General features: G+C 58.5%; 1 protein-coding gene across 3 annotated transcripts; it reads right to left on the bottom strand.

The window, feature by feature from the left end:
- Positions 1-1098: 1098 nt before the first annotated feature.
- Positions 1099-13617, bottom strand: RGS19 (regulator of G protein signaling 19). Of its 3 annotated transcripts, none has more exons than XM_052683607.1 (6): positions 13458-13617; positions 5262-5395; positions 4856-4992; positions 3216-3290; positions 2330-2564; positions 1099-1732 (listed from the first exon to the last, which is right to left on the bottom strand). In XM_052683607.1, exons 3-6 carry the CDS (start codon positions 4954-4956, stop codon positions 1544-1546), a joined length of 600 nt encoding a protein of 199 aa, XP_052539567.1. In that variant the 5' UTR covers positions 4957-4992; positions 5262-5395; positions 13458-13617; the 3' UTR covers positions 1099-1543. The 3 variants fall into 3 exon arrangements, with proteins under 3 accessions (XP_052539567.1, XP_052539568.1, XP_052539566.1); XM_052683608.1 differs by lacking the exon at positions 13458-13617 and adding an exon at positions 7123-7260; XM_052683606.1 differs by lacking the exon at positions 13458-13617 and having other exon boundaries at positions 5262-5438.
- Between the last annotated feature and the right edge of the window lie 4873 nt (positions 13618-18490).

The following is an 18490-nucleotide window of genomic DNA, read 5'->3' on the forward strand; positions in this document are numbered from 1 at the left end:
TCTGACCCACTGGGTCTGCAAGGGGCTCTCAGAGCACTAAGAACCAAATAATAAAAATACCAACATTCCTGAGCAAACGAACCAGCTCTGCTCTCTCTCAAAAATACATTTTCTTGAGTTGCATTTCCAGCTTGGCAAACAAAAACTAGATTTACTGATTTACTGACACGAATTTCCACTCAATCACGCCATGAGGAAGGAAGGAAACAAACAAGAAAGAAGAGCTGAGGGTTTGTTTGCTTAAAAAAAAAAAGCCATCTTCAATAAAAAAGAACCGATGCTCTCTTTTTTTTCCTGAAGGCAGGGGGAAGAAGGGGGTGGCTGTGAAGCCATGGGCTGTGGTGCACTTCCAGACCTTCCCAAAGGCTCTGTGGCTGCTGCTAGGGCTGCAGCGTTGGCTCTGTGTCAGCACGAGGGCAGGGGCTGCTGGCAGAAATGTTGCAGTGCTGGGAGCTGGGCCTTTGGTAAACAACTCCTCGTGCCATACAAAAATACACAGATATGATATATCTTTTCCCTGTGACATTTCCCATTGCACACAGAGCTCTGCCTGGGCGCTCGGTGCCAAGCTCCTCCTGCAGGATGAAGGCACAGCCCGGTGCCTGTGCTGAGGAAGGTACAGACCAGCTGAAAGCCTTTCCTTTTGGGGGTCCTGGTGCCCACACAACCCACCCTGCTGTTCTCCCGTGGCTCCCTGCACCAAGGATGCAGGATGCTCTCGTGTTTGTGTGCACGGTCCTGCTGCTGCTGTCTGGCTGGGACTGGGGCCTCCCACATCTGAGCTGCGTTGGGAGGCTGCCTCCCTCTGCTCCGCAGCAGGATGTGGGACATCATCCCCCTGCTGTGGCACTGGGGGGCTGCCTGGGGTCCAGGCTGTCCCCTGGATCTGCTGGGGCTGCTCCCTTCCCTGTGCTGCTTCAAACAGACAGAGCGATGTAAACCCCATGTGTTTTTATATGTACAACAGACGCTCATCAACACCCTCCCCGCTTCCAGTCCCCCAATGAAAGCCAACCAAAAAAAAAAAAACAAAAAACAAAAAAAACAACCTTTTAAAATAAAAAGTTAAAAAACCAACCAAACAACGACTGACCTCCTTACCCCCCCCCTCCACCCCCCCCCGAAAAAAAATAAAGCAAAAACCAGAAACCAAACCAACAAAACCCGCGGAACAAAACAAGTTCCCCAAAGGGGTCTCAGGTGGGAATCGGGGATGTGCTGCATCCCCAGGTGCGGTGGAGAAGGGATAAAGTGACCTCTTCAAAAGTGGGTGCGGTGCAGCTGGGGGGGGACGGGGGCGATGGGGGGCACTGAGCCCTGGGCGCCCCCTGCTGCCTTCTGGCCGGGACCGGGTTCAGTAGTACGAGCCCAAGCTGAGCCGCCGCGGTGCCCCCAACCCGGGGACGGCCCTGAGACCGAGGGCTCACAGGTAAAAAGCTAAAAACGGCGAGCTGGAGAAGAGCCGGGCCGTGCCCGCCACCCCCCCCCCCCCCCCACCGCTCTCCCTCCTGGTGCCGCGTCCCCGCCGCTGCCCCCACGGCCTTTAGGACTCCGAGGAGGAACGGGAGACGTTCTGGAGCAGCGATTTGTATATAGCAGAGTTCAGGAAGCGAGGGTAGGAGTCTCTGTGCATCAGCGTGTAGATCTGGAGCTGAGCGTCGTCGAACGTGTGCGAGGACGGCTCCTGCATCTTCCTGTTGATCACCTCCCGCACCCGCGAGTCCAGGCTCACCTGGGCGAGAAATGAGGGCTGTGGGACCCCAGCGATGAGCCCCCAACCCCGGGCACAGCCCCGCAGGATGGGAACGAGGGATGACCCGCGGAGCAGAGCGGTACGTCGGGACCCGGCGCGGTGCCACGGCCAAAGGTGGGGAACCCGCGATGAGCCAAGGGGCACAAAATCGGCTCCCAAACGAGGGATGGGGACGGGGCTCGGGTTGGTTCGCACGGCTCCGGGCGTAGGGAAGCAGCAGGAGCCCATTCCCATCCCAGTGGCCTCGGGCCGTGCGCAGGGAGCGGGGTTGGGGTGTCCCCTGCAGCCGCATCTCCTCGGCACGATGGTGCCCTCGTGAGGTTTCGGCCCCGCAGCACAACCCCGGCGCAGCCACGCGAGGAGATTTGGGGACAGAGACGTGGGACGGGGACGCCGCTGGGCACAAACATCCTCCCGATGCAGCCCCGTTGGATTTAGGGACTTAGCACTGCGACCATCCCTCCGGTATCCCCAACACCGGTGCACCTGGGCGCCCTTTCCCTAAGAACCCACCCCCGAGCCTTCTCTTCATCACAGGAGGGGCCAAAACTTTCCCAGAGCCTTTTTGCCACGCACCTCCTTGGGCGAGAGGATGGAGATGTAGTCCTCATAGATGGTCCTGGCCTTCTCATCGATGGTGTGTTTGTTGCACTCTGTTTTGAGCTCCTCGCACGCCAGCCAGAAGAGCATGTTCTCCTCACTGTACTCAGTCCTCAAGAACTCCCGGAAGACGTTGCGACCAGCTGGGCTCTTCATCAGCTTGTCAAAGGACTGCGCCCAGCCCCGCACCTCCTCCGTGGTGGGTTTGGAGCTGTGGGGTCAGCGGGGTGGGAGGCAAAGGGAAGGCGTTACAGCTGGAGAGGGATGCTCGATGCGGGATGGGACAGGGCCGGGTTTTCTCTGTTGTATCCATCCCCCAGAACAGGGATGATCCCAGCTCTGAGCCATCCCGGAGGGGCTGCTCACAAACACATCCCCTGTGCTCGTGCTCCTGCTCAGGCTCCGTTCATTACGGAGCTCCTTGAGATCTCCAGAAGCACCCACGGGGTTTATCCTGGCTCTGCTCAGCCAGGCCACACCGTGGGCTGGGTTGAAGCTGAGTTCCCCAAAAGGGGACATATTGTACTGCCAGTTCTGCACATCCCCAGGAGGGTGCAAAACCCCTTCCCTTGCTGAGCTGCACTGCTGGCAGGTCCATGCACCAGCACTGACAGCTGAGGGAGCAAGATCCTAATTACTAAAGCAAGGCAGGAGCCATCATTACCACTAATTAACGCATCTGATCCCTGGCACCAGCCATGGCCAGGCTGTGTGCAGGCAGCTCTGTCTCATTTCCAAGGCAGTGGATGCCTGGTGCAGGTGCCCCCACGTGTCCCTGCAGGCAGGGAGCTCGGTGAATAGCTTCCTGTGCCACGATGTGTCATGAGATGCTGCACCATGCACCCGTTGTCCCCACACTCACCACGCTTCACAGTTTGGGATGGTCTCCAGTTTGGTCTCCCGGGACGCCCTCCACGCTCGCTCCCGGTCCTCGTTCCTAACGGGGAGATGGAAAGGTAGTAATGGGCAGCTGGGCATGGGGCTGCAGCCCCACCTCACCCCGCTACCTCCTGCCCACCAAACTCCCGCCGTGGGCACCCACATCCCTCACCTCTGCTCCTTCCCTTCCTTTGTGCAATTCTGCCCTGACCGTGCGGCGATGTTTCAGGCACCACGGCCAGTGTGCACTGTGCAACCCGGCACCGATGCTTTGCTGCAGGACACCGCGCTGTGCTATCGCCTCCTCCTGCTGCCAGCAGGGCTCAGCCCACGCAGGAAGCGGGATAGAATAAGGAAGACAAAGTGCTGGACCCTGCACTGTGGTGTGGCCACGATGCCCAGCACTGCCTGCAAGCAAGCACCGCGACACCGATGTCCCCTGCTCCCCCCATCCTCGGCCCCGTGCTGCAAGAGGAAAGCGGCCTCCAGCCAACTTCCCCCGGCCCACCAATTTCGGAGCTGGGCGCCGACCGCAGCGCTTCCTGCTTGCAACACTGCCCCTGGCTGCAATCCCGGCTTTAACCCTGAGAGCAGCAGCTGGGGTGGGCACGTCCCTGCCTGTGCTGTGCCACAGGGCTCAGTGCCTGATGTCCCCGAGTCTGGCAGTGCCTTGCACCATCCTCGTTTGCTTCTGCTCCCAAGCTCTTGTGGATGCCAAGATGGGACACGGGTGGGTGTTGCGCTGCTCTCGGTCCTTGTTGCATTTGAGGGAACAAAGCTGGATCAGGAGAATGGGGCCCAAAGAGCAGGGCCTTGCACAGCAGTGATGCATCAGTGCTGCGGTTGGTCCATGGGTTTGCAAGGGGCTCAGCTCCAGGTTTGGATGCTCCTCCGGGCTCAATGCTGCGGCACACAAAGCTGTCAGCAATCTCACAACAGGCTGATGCTGTGAGCAGGTTAGCTCTCCAAAAGGTTATCCAGGCCCAAAAGGGAGCTGGGATGCAGATGGAGGTGAGCAGCTGGCGATGGCTTCGGGCAGTGCGGGGAGCAGGGCTCAGCTCTGCACAGTGCTGTGCACGGCAGTCCTGCTGCTGCCCTGGGTTTGGGATGGCCGCTGGCTGTGCTGCTCCCACGTGCAGCCCCAGCAGATCCATCGATGCAGCACAGGATGAAGGTTCCCAGCCCAATACTGCTTTCTGCTCTATATATTTCTAACGACTTGGCTGAAGGGAAGGAGCTGTGGTGCACTGGGGCTCGGCAGGGTGAATTCACAGGGATCCATCGGGAGGATAGCAATGCACGTAGCCCCGTGCACCTGCTGTGGTGCTGACACCCACCCCCAAAACACTCCTTTCCAAAGCACTGTGTGCAATCCCCCTGCACGAACATCACTCACAGCCTGTCTAATTGCAGCACATCTCTGGCTTTTGGCTGCTGACTGAGCACAAAGCACATGGGCAACCCTGAGACGAGGTGAGCGGGGACGGCTCCGTCCCAGCTGCGCTCCTGCACCGCTGCCGTGGTGCCCAAAGGAACCCCATCCCTGCAGCTCCAGCTGCACCCACACCTCGGTGCTGAACCAGCCATGTAGGACCAAAGTGCTGCTGGCATGACTGTGCTTACCATGAGCAACTGCAGCAGCAGCACCAGCAGAAGCAGCAGGCATTGGGGCGGTGGTTGCTGGCGGGTTGCACCGTTGTCGGAGAAGTCTCATGCCGGGACATCGGAAGGGGTGGCTCTGCGGACGCAGGTCCTGCGTACTGCAAGGGAGGAGGGCATGAAGGGGAGGGGGTGAGCTGTGGGCAGGCGACCACTCACCTCAAAAAGCAGCATTTGGGTCCAAGTGGCATCCAAGGGGATGAGGTCAGTCCTGCCGCAAGCGGGCGGTCAGCAACCCTCAGCTCTGGGTGACACCCTGTCCCAGTGTGTCCTCCTCTCCCCACCTCACAAGGGACCCCTGTGCTGTAGCTTGCAGTGATTTATTTTGCCCTCCCCCTCCCCCCTGCTCTCAGCCCCATCTCCATCTCACCTGCGTCCCAGCCTCATACACGGTGGCCGTGGGTGGGTCGTGCTCCAGGGGCTCTTCTGCTGCTCGCTGCTGCTCCCAGGCCGCGGGTGACCCGAGCAGCCCGGTTAGCGTCCCTGCAGCCGCACGGCTGGAGCCTGCAACAAGCAAGTGGAGTGGCACCATGTTACCCCCATGGTGAGCGTGGACCTTGCGTGGGAGCTGCTGGCGAAGGGCTGCGTTGTGCTGAGAAGAGCCTTATGCAGGCTGGGGCAATGCAGGCAGACTTTGGTGCAAGAAAAGGAAGTGAGAAGGAAAGGAGGGGAGGGCATGGCAGGCTGCCCCACACTGCTCTCTGACCCTGCTCTTGCTTTGCTGGCTGTGTGACAGCCCGCCTGCATACGGCACTCATGGGGTCCCTCCCAGGGGCTGCCTGCCCCATGCTGGATGCCCCACATCCCAGCTCTGCCCTGCAGGGTTTAGGTACTGTCTATGGTCAGGGCTCAGCCTCGCACAGCTGTGCCTCGTGCCACAGCCAAGCACCATGGAGGCATTTAGGTCCAGGATAGGGAAGTCAGAGCCTCTCCACGACATCATGTGAGTGGAAGGAAACGGAGGAAGTTCTCAACTCCCAGCACTACACCCAAACTCTGTGCCAAGTGTTGGCCAGGCCCAGAGCTCAGCAGAGCTCAGTGACACCGACTATACCTGCTCCATCCCCCACCTGCAGTGGGAATGCTCCATGTCCCATTGCTCCAGGCCAACATCATGCTGCAGAGCCAGGATCTGGGATGTGCATCCCAGCAGGGCACGAGCTGAGCAGGGGATGCTGGTGCTGGAGGCTTGGAGCCATGCACCACAGGCATGAGGACTGGGGGCTGCGGTCTCCTGCTGCAAGCTCCTCTCCCCAGCCCCTGAAGCCCTCCTGCTGGTTCCCTGTGCTCCTGCAGGAACTAAAAAGGAGAGAGTCTGTGCTTCTCTCCCAATTGTCCCTATTTATAGCCTCGAGTGCTGGCAGGATGGCTGTGACCTTGTCACCCCGCTCGGCAGCAGCTCTGCGCCCTCAGACAGCACTGTTGGCAGGTGATTGCAGAATCCTCATTTTCCCCTTTTCTTTGCTTCCTCTGTACCAACCAACCTCATTCTCAATGGCTGCACAGGCAGCAAAATCCCGCAACAAACCCCGGTGGCTCCTTGGTCTGAGATGTTCATTACAGCAATGATGTGGGAAGAGGGAAAACACAAAGGAACTATGCTGGGACCCCTCCTGCTGCATCCCACTGCACTGAATGCAGCACTGGAGCACAGGGCATGGGGTGGCCAAGGGATGGGGACGTGAGGATGGAGCGCGGCAGTGCTGCAGTGCTGGCCCACCGTGCTGGGGTCACTGGGACAGCAGATCAGGAAGCAGAACCGCACAGAGCCAGAGCCCATGGGGAGGTGTGGCTGTGCACAAGGCTGCAAAAAGAGGAAGGTGGAGGACAGGGGATGTTTCCCAAACACAGACACAAGACAGCCCCATAGCCCCCACCCAGCCCCAGCGCCCTGCGGTGCTGCCCCATGCTTGGTGACGTAGCTGCAGCACACAGCCTCAGAGCCCCCAAATTCCGGGCACCCCCGTGCTGTGCCGTGCCAGCTCCCACACCCACAACGTCCCCACTGAGCTCTCCCCATCCGATCGTGGCACAGAGGGGACAGGGATGGGGCCGTGCCACCCCAGTGCACATCACCGCCCCGAGCCCCCATACAGCCGGCCATGGGGGATGCTTCCCAAAATTGCTTTGGAAGGGAAACGTCCCCTTCCCCAGAGTGGCTGCTGAGTTGCAGCACCCACCAAACACCATGGATGTCTCAGGCAGCGCCGGGTCCGTCCCCACACCCGTACCTGTGCTATTGCAGCCATGGCCACGCCGTCAGCACCCAGCTCGCGGTGCGCAGCGTTGGCCGGGCAGGGAGCCGGGAGGGAAAAGAAGAAAGAGAGAGAAAAGAAAAGAAGCCGAACACATCCTCTCACAGGAAAGGGAGTGGTAAGGGAAGTGGCAAACTCAACTGAAGAGTTCAGACCTTTTTTGGGAAAGCCCCGCCAAGGCCACGCTGCTCTGCCCGGCTGAGAGCCGCGGGTGCCGCATCTCTCCTGCAGTGTGGGGACACGGCTCTCCTGGGCAGGATGGGGACATCTGGGGCAACATGGGGACACCAAGGGCACGCCAGCACCAGAGGAACCCATAGAACCAAGGAAGTGGCCGTTGTGGCATCATACCCTGCGCAATGCAAGGATCCATCCAAAGGAACGGTGCCAACACGTGGTGCCCCAGGATTTTCTGGAGCATCACTCAGGGGGGAGGAATTGGGCAGCGAGCAGCAAGGCCCTGGAGTGGGATGAGATGAACCAAAGCCCCGGGGGCACAGCGCCTCCCAGCAGCATCACTGCAGAGCGGGGCTGCACCCACCTGCTGCCACGCAGTGCGGGGCTGAGCTCCGTCGGCTGAGAGTGACTCACAAACAAAAGCAACATGTGAGAGAAAAATCGGCCGTGCAACCTCAGCTTCCTTGATTGAATTTGCCCGCGGGGCTGCAACAACGGCACAGAGGCCGGCGGTCACCTCTCCAACTGCAGCAAAGGGAGCACAGAGCGAGAGCCCATCAACCAAAAACCCACCCAAATCCCAACGCCGTGCACCCCAGCACCCAAAACCCAACGCGGCTGCACCGCCGCTGTCCCAGCGCCGAGCCCACACCACCACAGGGGAACTCCCAGGCCCCGTGCAAAACCCCCACGCTTTGGCAGCTCTGCTCCTTGGCAGGGACCCCCCACGTTCCCTGGGTTTGCCCTGTGGGCACAGCCTGGCCCCGCAGCTGCCCCCACCCCGCAGTGCGCCCCAGACACCTGCTGGTGCACAGGAAGTTTTGGGAGCTATTCTTAGATTGCTTTTTCTCTCTCTCTCTCTCTCTTTTTTTTTTCCCCCTCCCACTTCAGCAATTAGAAGGGACTCAAAAGGTGAGGCTCCAGCTCCCGCACTGGGATGGTGCCTGTGGCACGGGGTAAGGCTGACCCCATGCTGCCAGCACGGCAGTGACAGCGGTGCCCGGGACCACAGCCTGATCCGGGACACCTCGGCCACGTGGGAACCAAAGAGGTGGTGATGTGCAGCCCTGCACCTGCCCTGAGGACGCCCACAAAGTGCCCCTGCACCCTGCAGAGGTGGCAGCGGAGAGCAGACGTCTCCAGGAGTCCTGCAGTGATTTCTTTATCAGCCCCAGTTCCCAGCACTGGGTGCTCCTGCACTGAGCATCCTCTGAGCCAAACCCCATCGCACATCCCTGAAACTCCTCACCACACATCCCCCAAAACTCCCATATCCCAAAAGCTCCCCACCAAACATCCCAAAGCTGCCACCGCACACCTCCACAGCTGCCCACCTCAACACCCCAAAGCTCCCACCACAGTCCCCATAAGCCCCCCATCCCCAAATCCCACAGCTCTGCCCCAGCCCTGCGGGCACAACGCTGCCAGCACCGTTCCCTCAGCCCCGGCTCCCGCACAGAAACGTGGTTAATTATTTCAGAGCCCAAAAATAGCACCCGCGCCAATCAGCTGGGGGATTTAATAAGGCAAACCCTGACAATTATGTTTCTATTAGTGGAGGTATCGTGGCGTTGTTAAGGCAGACTCCCATTAAGCATTTGGTAATGATCCATGCAAAAGGAGAAAGATCGTGGGGATCAATACTGGGCAGAGGCACGGGGCGAGCAGCAGGCACACGGGGAGAGGGCAGGAGGGGAAGGAAGGGATGAAGCCCTGCTGTGCTGCTGCTCAGGCCGTGGTTTGCATCTGGAGCGGTCCCTGAGTAGTTCTGCAGCTGTGCATCCCTCTGCTGAGCATCCCTGACCCCAGCACCAAAATCCCACTTTTGGATGCTAAATCCCTCCACTGAATGGAGAATACGGAGTGCTTTTGCTCACGCCAGGTGCATCCTGGTGAGGGGCAAAAGGGTCTCTTCGCATGGATGCAGGTGGCAGCCATGTGTGGGGCTCACGGCCTCCTCAGCACTGGGAACCTGGGGCTGCGGAGCCTCAGAGAGGCCAAGGGCACAGAGATGGGGTGGCAATGGGGACAATGGGGACAATGGCATTGTCTTTTTCAAGGAAAGGGAATAAACAGCCACATCGAGGTGAATGGCAACCCTCAGCATCCCAGGGAGGTGCTGGGTCAAAGGGCGGCTCCATGCAGCTAGTGGGTGATTTCCTGCCCAGCCCCAGGATGAGACCAAACGCAGCACCTGGAGCCCCCAGTGCTGCACACAGAGCTGTGTGCCCACCTATGCGGGCACGAAGGCACTGCACACTGCCAGCACTTTCAGGATCAGGCTGCAGGCAGAGCCCAGGACAGGTGCCCAGGCTGGTGAGCACAGCACGCATGGCATCCCCTCTGCTGCCCCATCCCCAGGACAGCCCCTGGGGGACACACACCAGTCACCACCACAGGGATGCTCTGCACCGTCCCATCTGTGACAGGCACCGGGGAGCACTGACACAGACCCACGGGTTATTTAAAACCCAACCAAAGGGGAACAAAGTCTGCAGGGTTCGGCTCAGCCATGCAGGGAGGAGCTGGTGGCACGGAGGAAGGAAGCGCCGTCACCCTGCACGGCCCCTGTGCCACGGGCACAGCATGCAGCACGGCATCCCGCGCCGCCCCGCAGCATTGCCATTCCTCATCATTATTTTCTCTTGTTTGGTGAGGCCGGCACAAAGCTTTCCCTTCCTTTTCCGGGGTTGCTGCACCTGTTTGCTCTTCTCCTGCCCTTTGCACTGAAGCGCCGTGTGGGCATTTGCCTTCTGCGGGAGCCCCCAGCGGGTTCACACGGGAGAAAGGAGGGAGGGTAAGGGGAAAACCCAAACCCTGCACCCCAAGCACTTTGCTGGCTTCTTTCTACATGGAGCCCCATCCGCAAACCCAGCAATCCTCACTGTCTGTGTAAAGAGCCCCCAGCTGCTCAGCACAAAGCAGGTGAGGCCATTTCCAGGGCTGCTCAGAGAACTGGAAGTGCAGCTTGTTTGGAAATTCTACCCTACGTTTTCCTGCTGTCAGGAAACCCCCCTTTTTTCCATGCTTGCAATGAATATTGATGCTGAACCTCAACGGATTCCGTTGTTCTCCTTGCTACTGCTGCTCCACCTTCCCTGGGGCTAAACCAAAGGCAGGACACGGTGTGGGATAGGAGCAGCTCTGGGGCTGCCCCTTGTGTCCGTCCCCAATTCCTTGGGTGCAGCACGAGCCTGGCTTTGGTCTGAGCTGTAATTGTATCCCAAAGCCACCAAATGCCACGTCCTCCGGTGCCCAGCTGCTGGCACAGGGGATGGCATGGACACAATTGCCCCCAGCCACGCACCAGCCCTGCAGCAATGCATGCACAGCTGGACTGAAGGCATCCCACTCCTTCAAGAGGTCTTGAGAAGGCAGCTCTGTTGCTGCCATCGCTGCAAGGGATTGGAGACTTTCTGAGCACCCAAAGCAGCACGGGGAGCAGCCCCACTGCAGCCTGTTTGAAATGCGCTCGTTGCAACAGAGCTCACCAGCAAAATGCATGAGTGCATAGAGCTGGCTGGGCTTGGATTGCAGGGAGAGAGCATGGAGGAGAACAGGCCGATCAGCACTGCTCCAGTGCCCATCGGTGACAGTAGGGAAGGGAACATGAGGGACTGTGGCATGGCCTGCACTTGGTGAAGCAAAAGGGAATGAATGGACTGGGCACTACTGGAAACAGGCCGGGAGAGCTGATGGAATGCCCAGCACTGGACAAGACGTCCACAAGGCTGAGTGCCACGGAGCTGGAGTGGGGATGGTGACGTCCCCCATGGAGCAGCTGCCAGCTCCGGGCTGCAACAGCGTGAGAGCTCAGCACCTTCCCCTCCTGCAGCAGTGTGGGACGCCATGCACTGTCCTCTCCTCTCCACTGGGTGAGAATCATTGCGAGAACTGGGAGCAGCATCCAATTTCTCCCCCTCGAATCGAGAAATAGCTATTAAATAACACACAGAACCAAATGGTTTTAGACCCTCCCCCTCCAAACAGCCTTTGCAATGGAAATTCAGAGACGTGCAGAGATGAAGAAGGAACTGAGTAATAGGAAGCAGCAGTGGGCATGGGGCAACCCGGAAGCGGCCACGATCCCAGCACAGCACTGCACCCCACTAACAGCCCTATTGCTGGGGTGTGGGTGCACAGCAGGGGCTCACTGCAAGAAACCACCCAGGGGGAGCACAGATCCCCACCAGCATGGCTGAGGGATGGAGCAGAACCCAGTGTGGTGAGCCTACCTCCCCCAGAGCTGAATTTCCAAAGGAATTTTCTCCGGAGGACGCAAACTTGGGGAAAAAGAAGGAACACCACGGCAGGAGGGGCTCTGCAGAGCTCGTGGAGCTCCACAAGGTGCTCGTGGTGCTGCTCCTAGGGGTACAGCAGTACGCAGCGCTGCCCTGCGCTCTTTGCATGGGCCCAGCAGAACTCAGAGTGCTGCGGTTCCAGCCTCACAGTGAGCATGTGGCAAAGAGAGGAGAGCTGCACTTTGGGAGGCGGTGGAGATGTGCTGCTCCCACACCTCGGGCAGCAAAGCATGAATTACTCCGCCGGGGTATTCTTTTCCCTTTCTCTCTCAGGGTTGGAGAGGCACGATCAGATGATCTCCCTTTGGATCATTTGACTTTAAATAACGATATCAAAACGGGTGCGCAGACCCCAACTGCTGCATATCCGAGCCACCAAACCCCTGCTTCCCCACTATAATCTTAGGAGGCAGAGTTTGTTGAATTGCCGAAGAACACGACTGTATTTTGATCAGCGGCTTTGAGTCATTTGTGGGGAAGGGCTGAGGCGGAGGAGCTGAAATCCTTGTAGGGAAATCTGATGTGGCGCTGTCCCCTGGGATGTATCCTGAGGTACGTGCCCACTGGGGCAACCCAATGCACAACACATCCACCGGGACAGCAGGCACTGTGAGCACCAATCCTGCCCGGGATGGCAAAGCCGATCCAGAGGGGAACCAAATCTTCTTGCAGCAGGGAAATCCCTCCCACTCACTTAACACTTTTTGTTGAGTTTCTTAAATAAGGCCGTGGATCCGCGCCAGAGCAGCCTCATGGGGAGGGAAGGAGGGAGGGAGCTTCCCGGGGGATCCTCGCTGTGCCCAGGGATGCGGTCGGCCCTTTGCATCCCCCGGCCAAGCCGCCAAGCCCACGTGATGGGTGACAGATAGATGCCACGTCCCTACGGGGGAACCACATCCCGGTCACTGGGTCCTCTGGTCACTAAGTCCCCTGGTCACCAGGTCCCCGTGCCTGGTGCTGGAAGACACGATGGTGACTGGAATTCAGGCTCGCCCTGACCTCAGCCAACCTCCCCACGCCACAGCCAGGTCAGTGCTGCTGGTGGGGTACAGCACCCCTGGCTGCAGGGAGCACGCGGAGAACCCCACGTCCCACAGAGGATGCTCCAGCACTGCACACCTGTGGGTGTAGAGAGGGCCCTGGGGGGTGACCTGAAAGCAACCCTCCCCCTGGGTTGGGCAAGACCCAATGCAGCCATCCCTGCGACGGAAGGGGGCCCCCGCCTTCCTCCTTCCTCCTGCATCCTCCTCCTCCTCGCAGGGGCTCGGCCCCCTCCGGGGGCGACGGGGAGGAAGGGGACGAGAGGGGAACCCACACCCCCCCCCCGGTCCCGGTCCCGGTCCCGATCCGGTGTGCTCTATGCCCCCGCCCCACGGAGCATCGCGTTGTCGCCCCTCGCGCACGGGGCCGGTGACAAGCGGTGACACACGGACACACGGACGCACACTCCCTCTCCATCAGCGCCCCGCGGTGCTCAGTGTATGTGCCCGGAGAGGGGAGGAGGAAAAGAGGAGGATGCACGAAAAGGGGGAGATGCGTGGGAAACGGGTGGGGAGGGTTGGGGAGGGGGGGCGGTCATGGAGAAGAGGGGAATCATGGAGAAAGGGGGATCACGCAAAAAGGGGGTGCGTGCAGGGGGGAGCGCGCACGGAGGGGCGGCGGGGGAAGCGTTACAAGAATGGGGATGCAAAAGGGGTCCGGCCGCAGCCTGCAGGGGGTGGGCCGGGCAATGCACAGGGGTGGCGGGTCCGTGTCGTCGTCGTCTCCCCCCCCCTCCCCCCCGCCTCCGTCCCAGCCCCCGGCATCCCCCGGGCCGGGCCGTGGGTTACTCACGGGTCGGGCATCCGCGCCGTCGAGCAGCGCCGTCCGCTGCCCCGTGCCCACGGCCGCCGCCCGTGCGCTGCCCCCGGGTTCGACACCGGAGGGAGAGGGAGAGGCAGCGGGAGCGGAGCGGAGCGGAGCGGCTGCACTGCGCACGCGTCCCCCGGCCCCTGCGATTGACTTCCTAAAGCAATTGCAGCTTTGGCACTTCCTCACGTCAAAACACACACACACACACACAGACGCGAGCGCGCGCGCGCACGCAGAGCCCGGTCCCGTGCCCTACACCGGCTGTCCGGTGTGTGCGGCCGGCACCGGCACCAGCACCCGAACCCGAACTGCATCCTGCAGCAGGTACAGGATCCTGCAGCAGCACTGTGCGTCCAGCACCTTTGTAAGCCATCACTGCACACCCCATCCTGATATCTCACACCCTGAGTCCTGTAGCAGCATCCAGCACCGGCACCCCGATGCAGGCATCCTGTGCCAGCGCAGGACACTGGAACCCCCTGCACCAGCATCCTGAACCCAGTGCCTTTCCCCAGCACTCAGCACTGTGCACCCCAAAGCGGCACGCAGCACTGACACCCAGCACCAGCATCACCCCCAGCATCGTCACCCAGACCATCTCTGTGCTATGGGGGGGCACAAGGGGGAAAACGCCCCACCTCTGCTCTCCCATTGAGGCTTTCCCCGGATGCCTGGGGAAGGGAAGGAGCGGGAGGCACCCCTGCCCTGTGGGTGCGTGGGACTGCTGGGAGCGGAGTGATTTGCCCTGAATTTCTGTGTTATGTATTTATTTATTAAAGGGGGGTGATGCATTGCTAAAGATAAAGGACGATAAAACTTGGAGAGAGAAAAGGAGGCATAAAAATTTCATGCTCTCGCCAGGCGGGGAAATGATCCCATTTTATTATTTAAAACCTCGTTAAAACCCATTTCCCTGGGAGAGAAAATGGTCGAACCGCCGCCTATCTCAATCCCTGAGACGTGCACTCTGCTACGTGGGGGGAAGCACTGAGAACGGGGCCTCCACACGTGGCTGCTGAGCTGCAAACACTGAATGTGGCCCCATCCCACGCGAGCAGCATCTGAGAGCAGAGCGCACTTCTCCTGCACGGGCATCTCCTGCCATATCAACACTTTCCTTGTTGGATTTTCCTATGTTTCCTGCTTTTCCCTCTCCAGCACGCTGCTGAACAGGAGTTTGCTCAGGGATGATGTGCCCAAGGCCCTCCATGGCCGAAGCAGGACGTGTCCTGTTGGAGCTTTCCCAGTTCTTCAGAGCAGGTTCGCTTTAGCGCTTGACCAAGCTCGGAGCCTGAAACTCCTGCAAAGCCTCTTGCGTCTGCAGGAACTGCTTTACAGCATTCAGGATTTGCAGAAATCCCACACCAACATTCGGGATTGCGACTTTGTGGGATTCTCTCGAGCCTTTGGGACGGAGGAGAAAAAAAAAAAAAAACAAAAAAAAAAAGGCGGACGGAGAAAAAATCCTCCTACCCACCCCGCTGCCACCCGGCTCCGCTCCCCGCGGGGCTCGGGGTCGCGTTGCAGTTGCGGAACCCACCCGCAGGTGCCGCCCGACTCCGCCGGCAGCGGCTCCCCGGGAGGAGGCGGCTGAGCTCGGGCTCCCCCGGCCCTGAGAGCCGTCCGCAGCCCCAGGGATGGGGCACCGCGCTGCCGTGCCCCGCCGCCCTCCGAGCGATGAGTTTCGAAGAGTGCCTAACCTGAATCTCCTTTCTTTTTCGCTTAAAGCCACCCCCCTCGTCCCTTCTCTATTGAAGTATGTGAAAAACCACTCTGCATCTTTTTTTCTAAGCTCCTTTCAAGTGCTGTAAGGCTGCGATGAGGTCTCGCTCCTCTCCCTCCCCGCGGGTGCTTCCAGACTGAGAGCGGTGCCTTCAGTGAGCTCAGATTTGCTGATTTTTGGCACTGCTGATGGAGGTCCCGTAGGACGGTGCTGGGTGAGTGAGGCGTCCTCAGCTCGGATCGCATGGGGAAAGCACAAAGCACTGCACACCCTGTTTTGCTCCGCAAGAAGAGCTCCAGGAACTCCAAGCAGGCTGCCAGGGAGCAGGAAGCCTCTTTTGATGAATAGCTGAGAGGAGTCAGCCCGTGTCAGGACTGAGATACAGCGTGGCTCCCGGTGGGTTTGCAACGCAGCATTTGATGGTGAAATCCTGTCAGCAGTTGCTCAAACCACAGCTCCAAAGCACTCTGCAATCCCAGCCTTGCTGGAACAGCAGAGGGTCACTCCCTCCTGCAGTTCCCAGCTGATGCACACACCAAGAGGCTGGCAGGTGTTGGGAGAGGATGCGTGGAGGCTGCTCAGAGAGGTTTTGCGTTCCAAAGGCCTCTTCCTGCCACTCCTACCCGGCTTTGCAGGCAGCAGTGGGAAGTTTGGGTGGAGGGACCCAAAGCGGGACCTGTGGCTGGGTTATCAAAGGACCTGAGCCCCTGCAGCCAAAGTGCATGAACCCAATAACAGGAACCGACCCATCCAGGCTCCATGATCCTTGCTGCCATTTTGAGGCAGCTCATATCTCTATTTTCTTCCCCTTTTCTGTAAAGACGTTGGAGGAGAGGATCCCACTGTCTCTCATGCACTCAGGCTCGAAGGCAAAGCAACCGCATGAGGTCCTGCAGCGTGGCTCTCCGCAGAGCAAAGTTTAAGGGGGGGCTTTTGCACCACTGGGAACAATGCAGTTATAAATTCTATCATGTTGAGGGGAAAAAAGGGGCTGACTGTTTTGATTTCCTAATGTGACAGAGTTTATGCAATCACACTGTATATCAGTGCATTCGCATTCTTCCAAATTCCTCTCTTTAAAAACTCTTTAACCCCTTTGGCCAGTTTTAGCCCAAACCAGCAGAGAGGTATGGAGCTCACATCCTACATTTGCAATCAGTTGGCTAAAGAGTGACCCTGCCAGGGCTGCAGCTGTGAGAAACACCGACCCATGCTGCCAGCCCCTATTAGACACCAGAGAATCCGCGCAGTGCTGACATCTGATTGATGTCCAAACCGTGGGAAAAACTTCCCTGGGAGTTTGTGCCCTCCCAGGCACCCAGGTCGGTCCCCCATGAGACGCCAGCCTGCTGAAAACCAGGCTGCAAATCCTGCATCTCTCCGAGCTGTTTGTTTGCTTTTTAGTGCCAAGCTACGGGGGGAGAGGGGAAGCAGCTTAGCAGAAGTCATAGCCAGGAGGGCTAGTGCTGGCGCTGAAAGCAGCACTGGGGCTGCAGCCCCAAAGCCTTCGGCACTGTGGAAGCCTCATCTTGGAAGGAATCACTGCAAATTACTGTCTCTGCTGTGGGTGTTACGAGCTGCCAGGGTTTGGGGCACCAATGCTCCTTAACAGCCATGAGCAGCCTCACCTGGGGGCCTCCATCCACACCCTTTGCTGTCAGCTCAGGAGCCCTATTTAAGCTGAGCACAGAACTCTCTGTTCTTTTTGCAGCAGTGCTGAGGCTGGTTTGCTCCCAGCTCTGCCTGTCTGTGGGCCCTGCTGAGCTCGACCCCAATGTGGAAGCTGGCTTTGTGACCTCAGCCCTATCTGGACTTTCTGGAGCTGCTCAGCACCTGCTGGGCCTGATCCTGACTCCAGGGCTGATTCATTGCTTGCCTTTTACTGGTCTGCCTCATCATTGCAAGCTTGCCTGGTGACCTTGAGGGCTCTTAGATGGACGTGGTGGTGATGCCTGGAACTGCCCTGTCCCACTGTGGGGCTGGATCCTGCCTGGTGACATCCCTTCTTGCCTCCTGGATCCTTTGGGAAGCAGCTGGCCCTTGCTGCTCCTTGACACAGTCAAGACCAAAGGAAATACTTGTGTGTAACAAACTGCCTAGGAGCTGCTTTCCACGCAGGGGATTTAACCACGCTACAGCCCTGTTCATGCAATGAAATGATGAAGGAGACAGAAGCAGGGCACAAGTCTTTTTACAGTTTACAGCTCATTTAGCTGTGGATTGTGCTGCCAGGTGTAGCAGTGGTGACACTCCTTATTACCTCCGTGGTTTTCCATCTGAGCTTCTGAGGGATGTAGGATCTTTCTCTCGAGCCCTCATCACTGTTGCAGCAATGGCTGAGCAGTCGCAATGCAGTGTGTCAGGAACAAGTCACAGAGTGTAACACAAAGACAAAACGGAGCTGGATGGATTTCTCTTTTGGCTGAAATCAAGGCAGGTGGTATCTGCACATCCATGGCCTTTCCTTGACTACAAGATGGGAAAAGCTGGGCCACATCCAGGCTGCTCTCACCCTTCTGCTCTGAGAACTCACCAGCTTTACCATCCGGGAGGAGCTGGGAGCTGCTCTGCAAGTCTTTCATCTGCGGACATGAAGGTGGTTCTGTGTGCTCTCTGAAAGTCTGCAGATGGACGGAACTGCTGGCGCAGGTATGTTGGAGAGCTGACAGGAAGCCTCTGCTCTTTGTTTGGAGGGGGAAGAACTAGATGAAGGTAACTGAAGGGAAGGCTTGAGAAGTAGAGGTCAAGTGTTTACAATGAAAGCAAAGTACTCAGCACAAGTGGGGGAAGGATTAAAACATATTCCTGGTTGTGTAACCTAGCCCAAGAATGGTATTCTGATTTTCATTCTTGTGAGGAAAGCACCTCTCCACGCTGCTCCCTCATCTCTCAATTATTTGGTAGAAGCAGTTCATTAGAAATCCACCCTGCTGAGCAGCAAACGGAGCCTTTGTGCTTTCCATTTCCTCCATCTGAGCTGGAAAGTGTTTTTCTCATGTAGTCTCTGTCATGAGCAGTAATAACAAAACCACAACTTCTGTCGCAGCTCTTTATGTGCAATTTGGATTCCTATGCAGATGCATCTAAACAAGTGTGCACGACCTGCCTGTTACATGGCAGCAGGCAAAGCAAGCGATGGCTGCTGACTCTAAGTATCATTCTGGTATTTCTGTTTTGACATAGCAAGGTCCAGGAATCATTGTCAGGAAGCAGTGCTCATGACCTTGAGGTTTCTCACGTATGCTAAGCTGACAGCTTTTATGTGCAGAACAACAGTTCTTGCATGTGTTTT

Source organism: Tympanuchus pallidicinctus, unplaced genomic scaffold, assembly GCF_026119805.1.
Source record: "Tympanuchus pallidicinctus isolate F22 unplaced genomic scaffold, pur_lepc_1.0 scaffold20, whole genome shotgun sequence".
Lineage (NCBI taxonomy): Eukaryota > Metazoa > Chordata > Aves > Galliformes > Phasianidae > Tympanuchus > Tympanuchus pallidicinctus.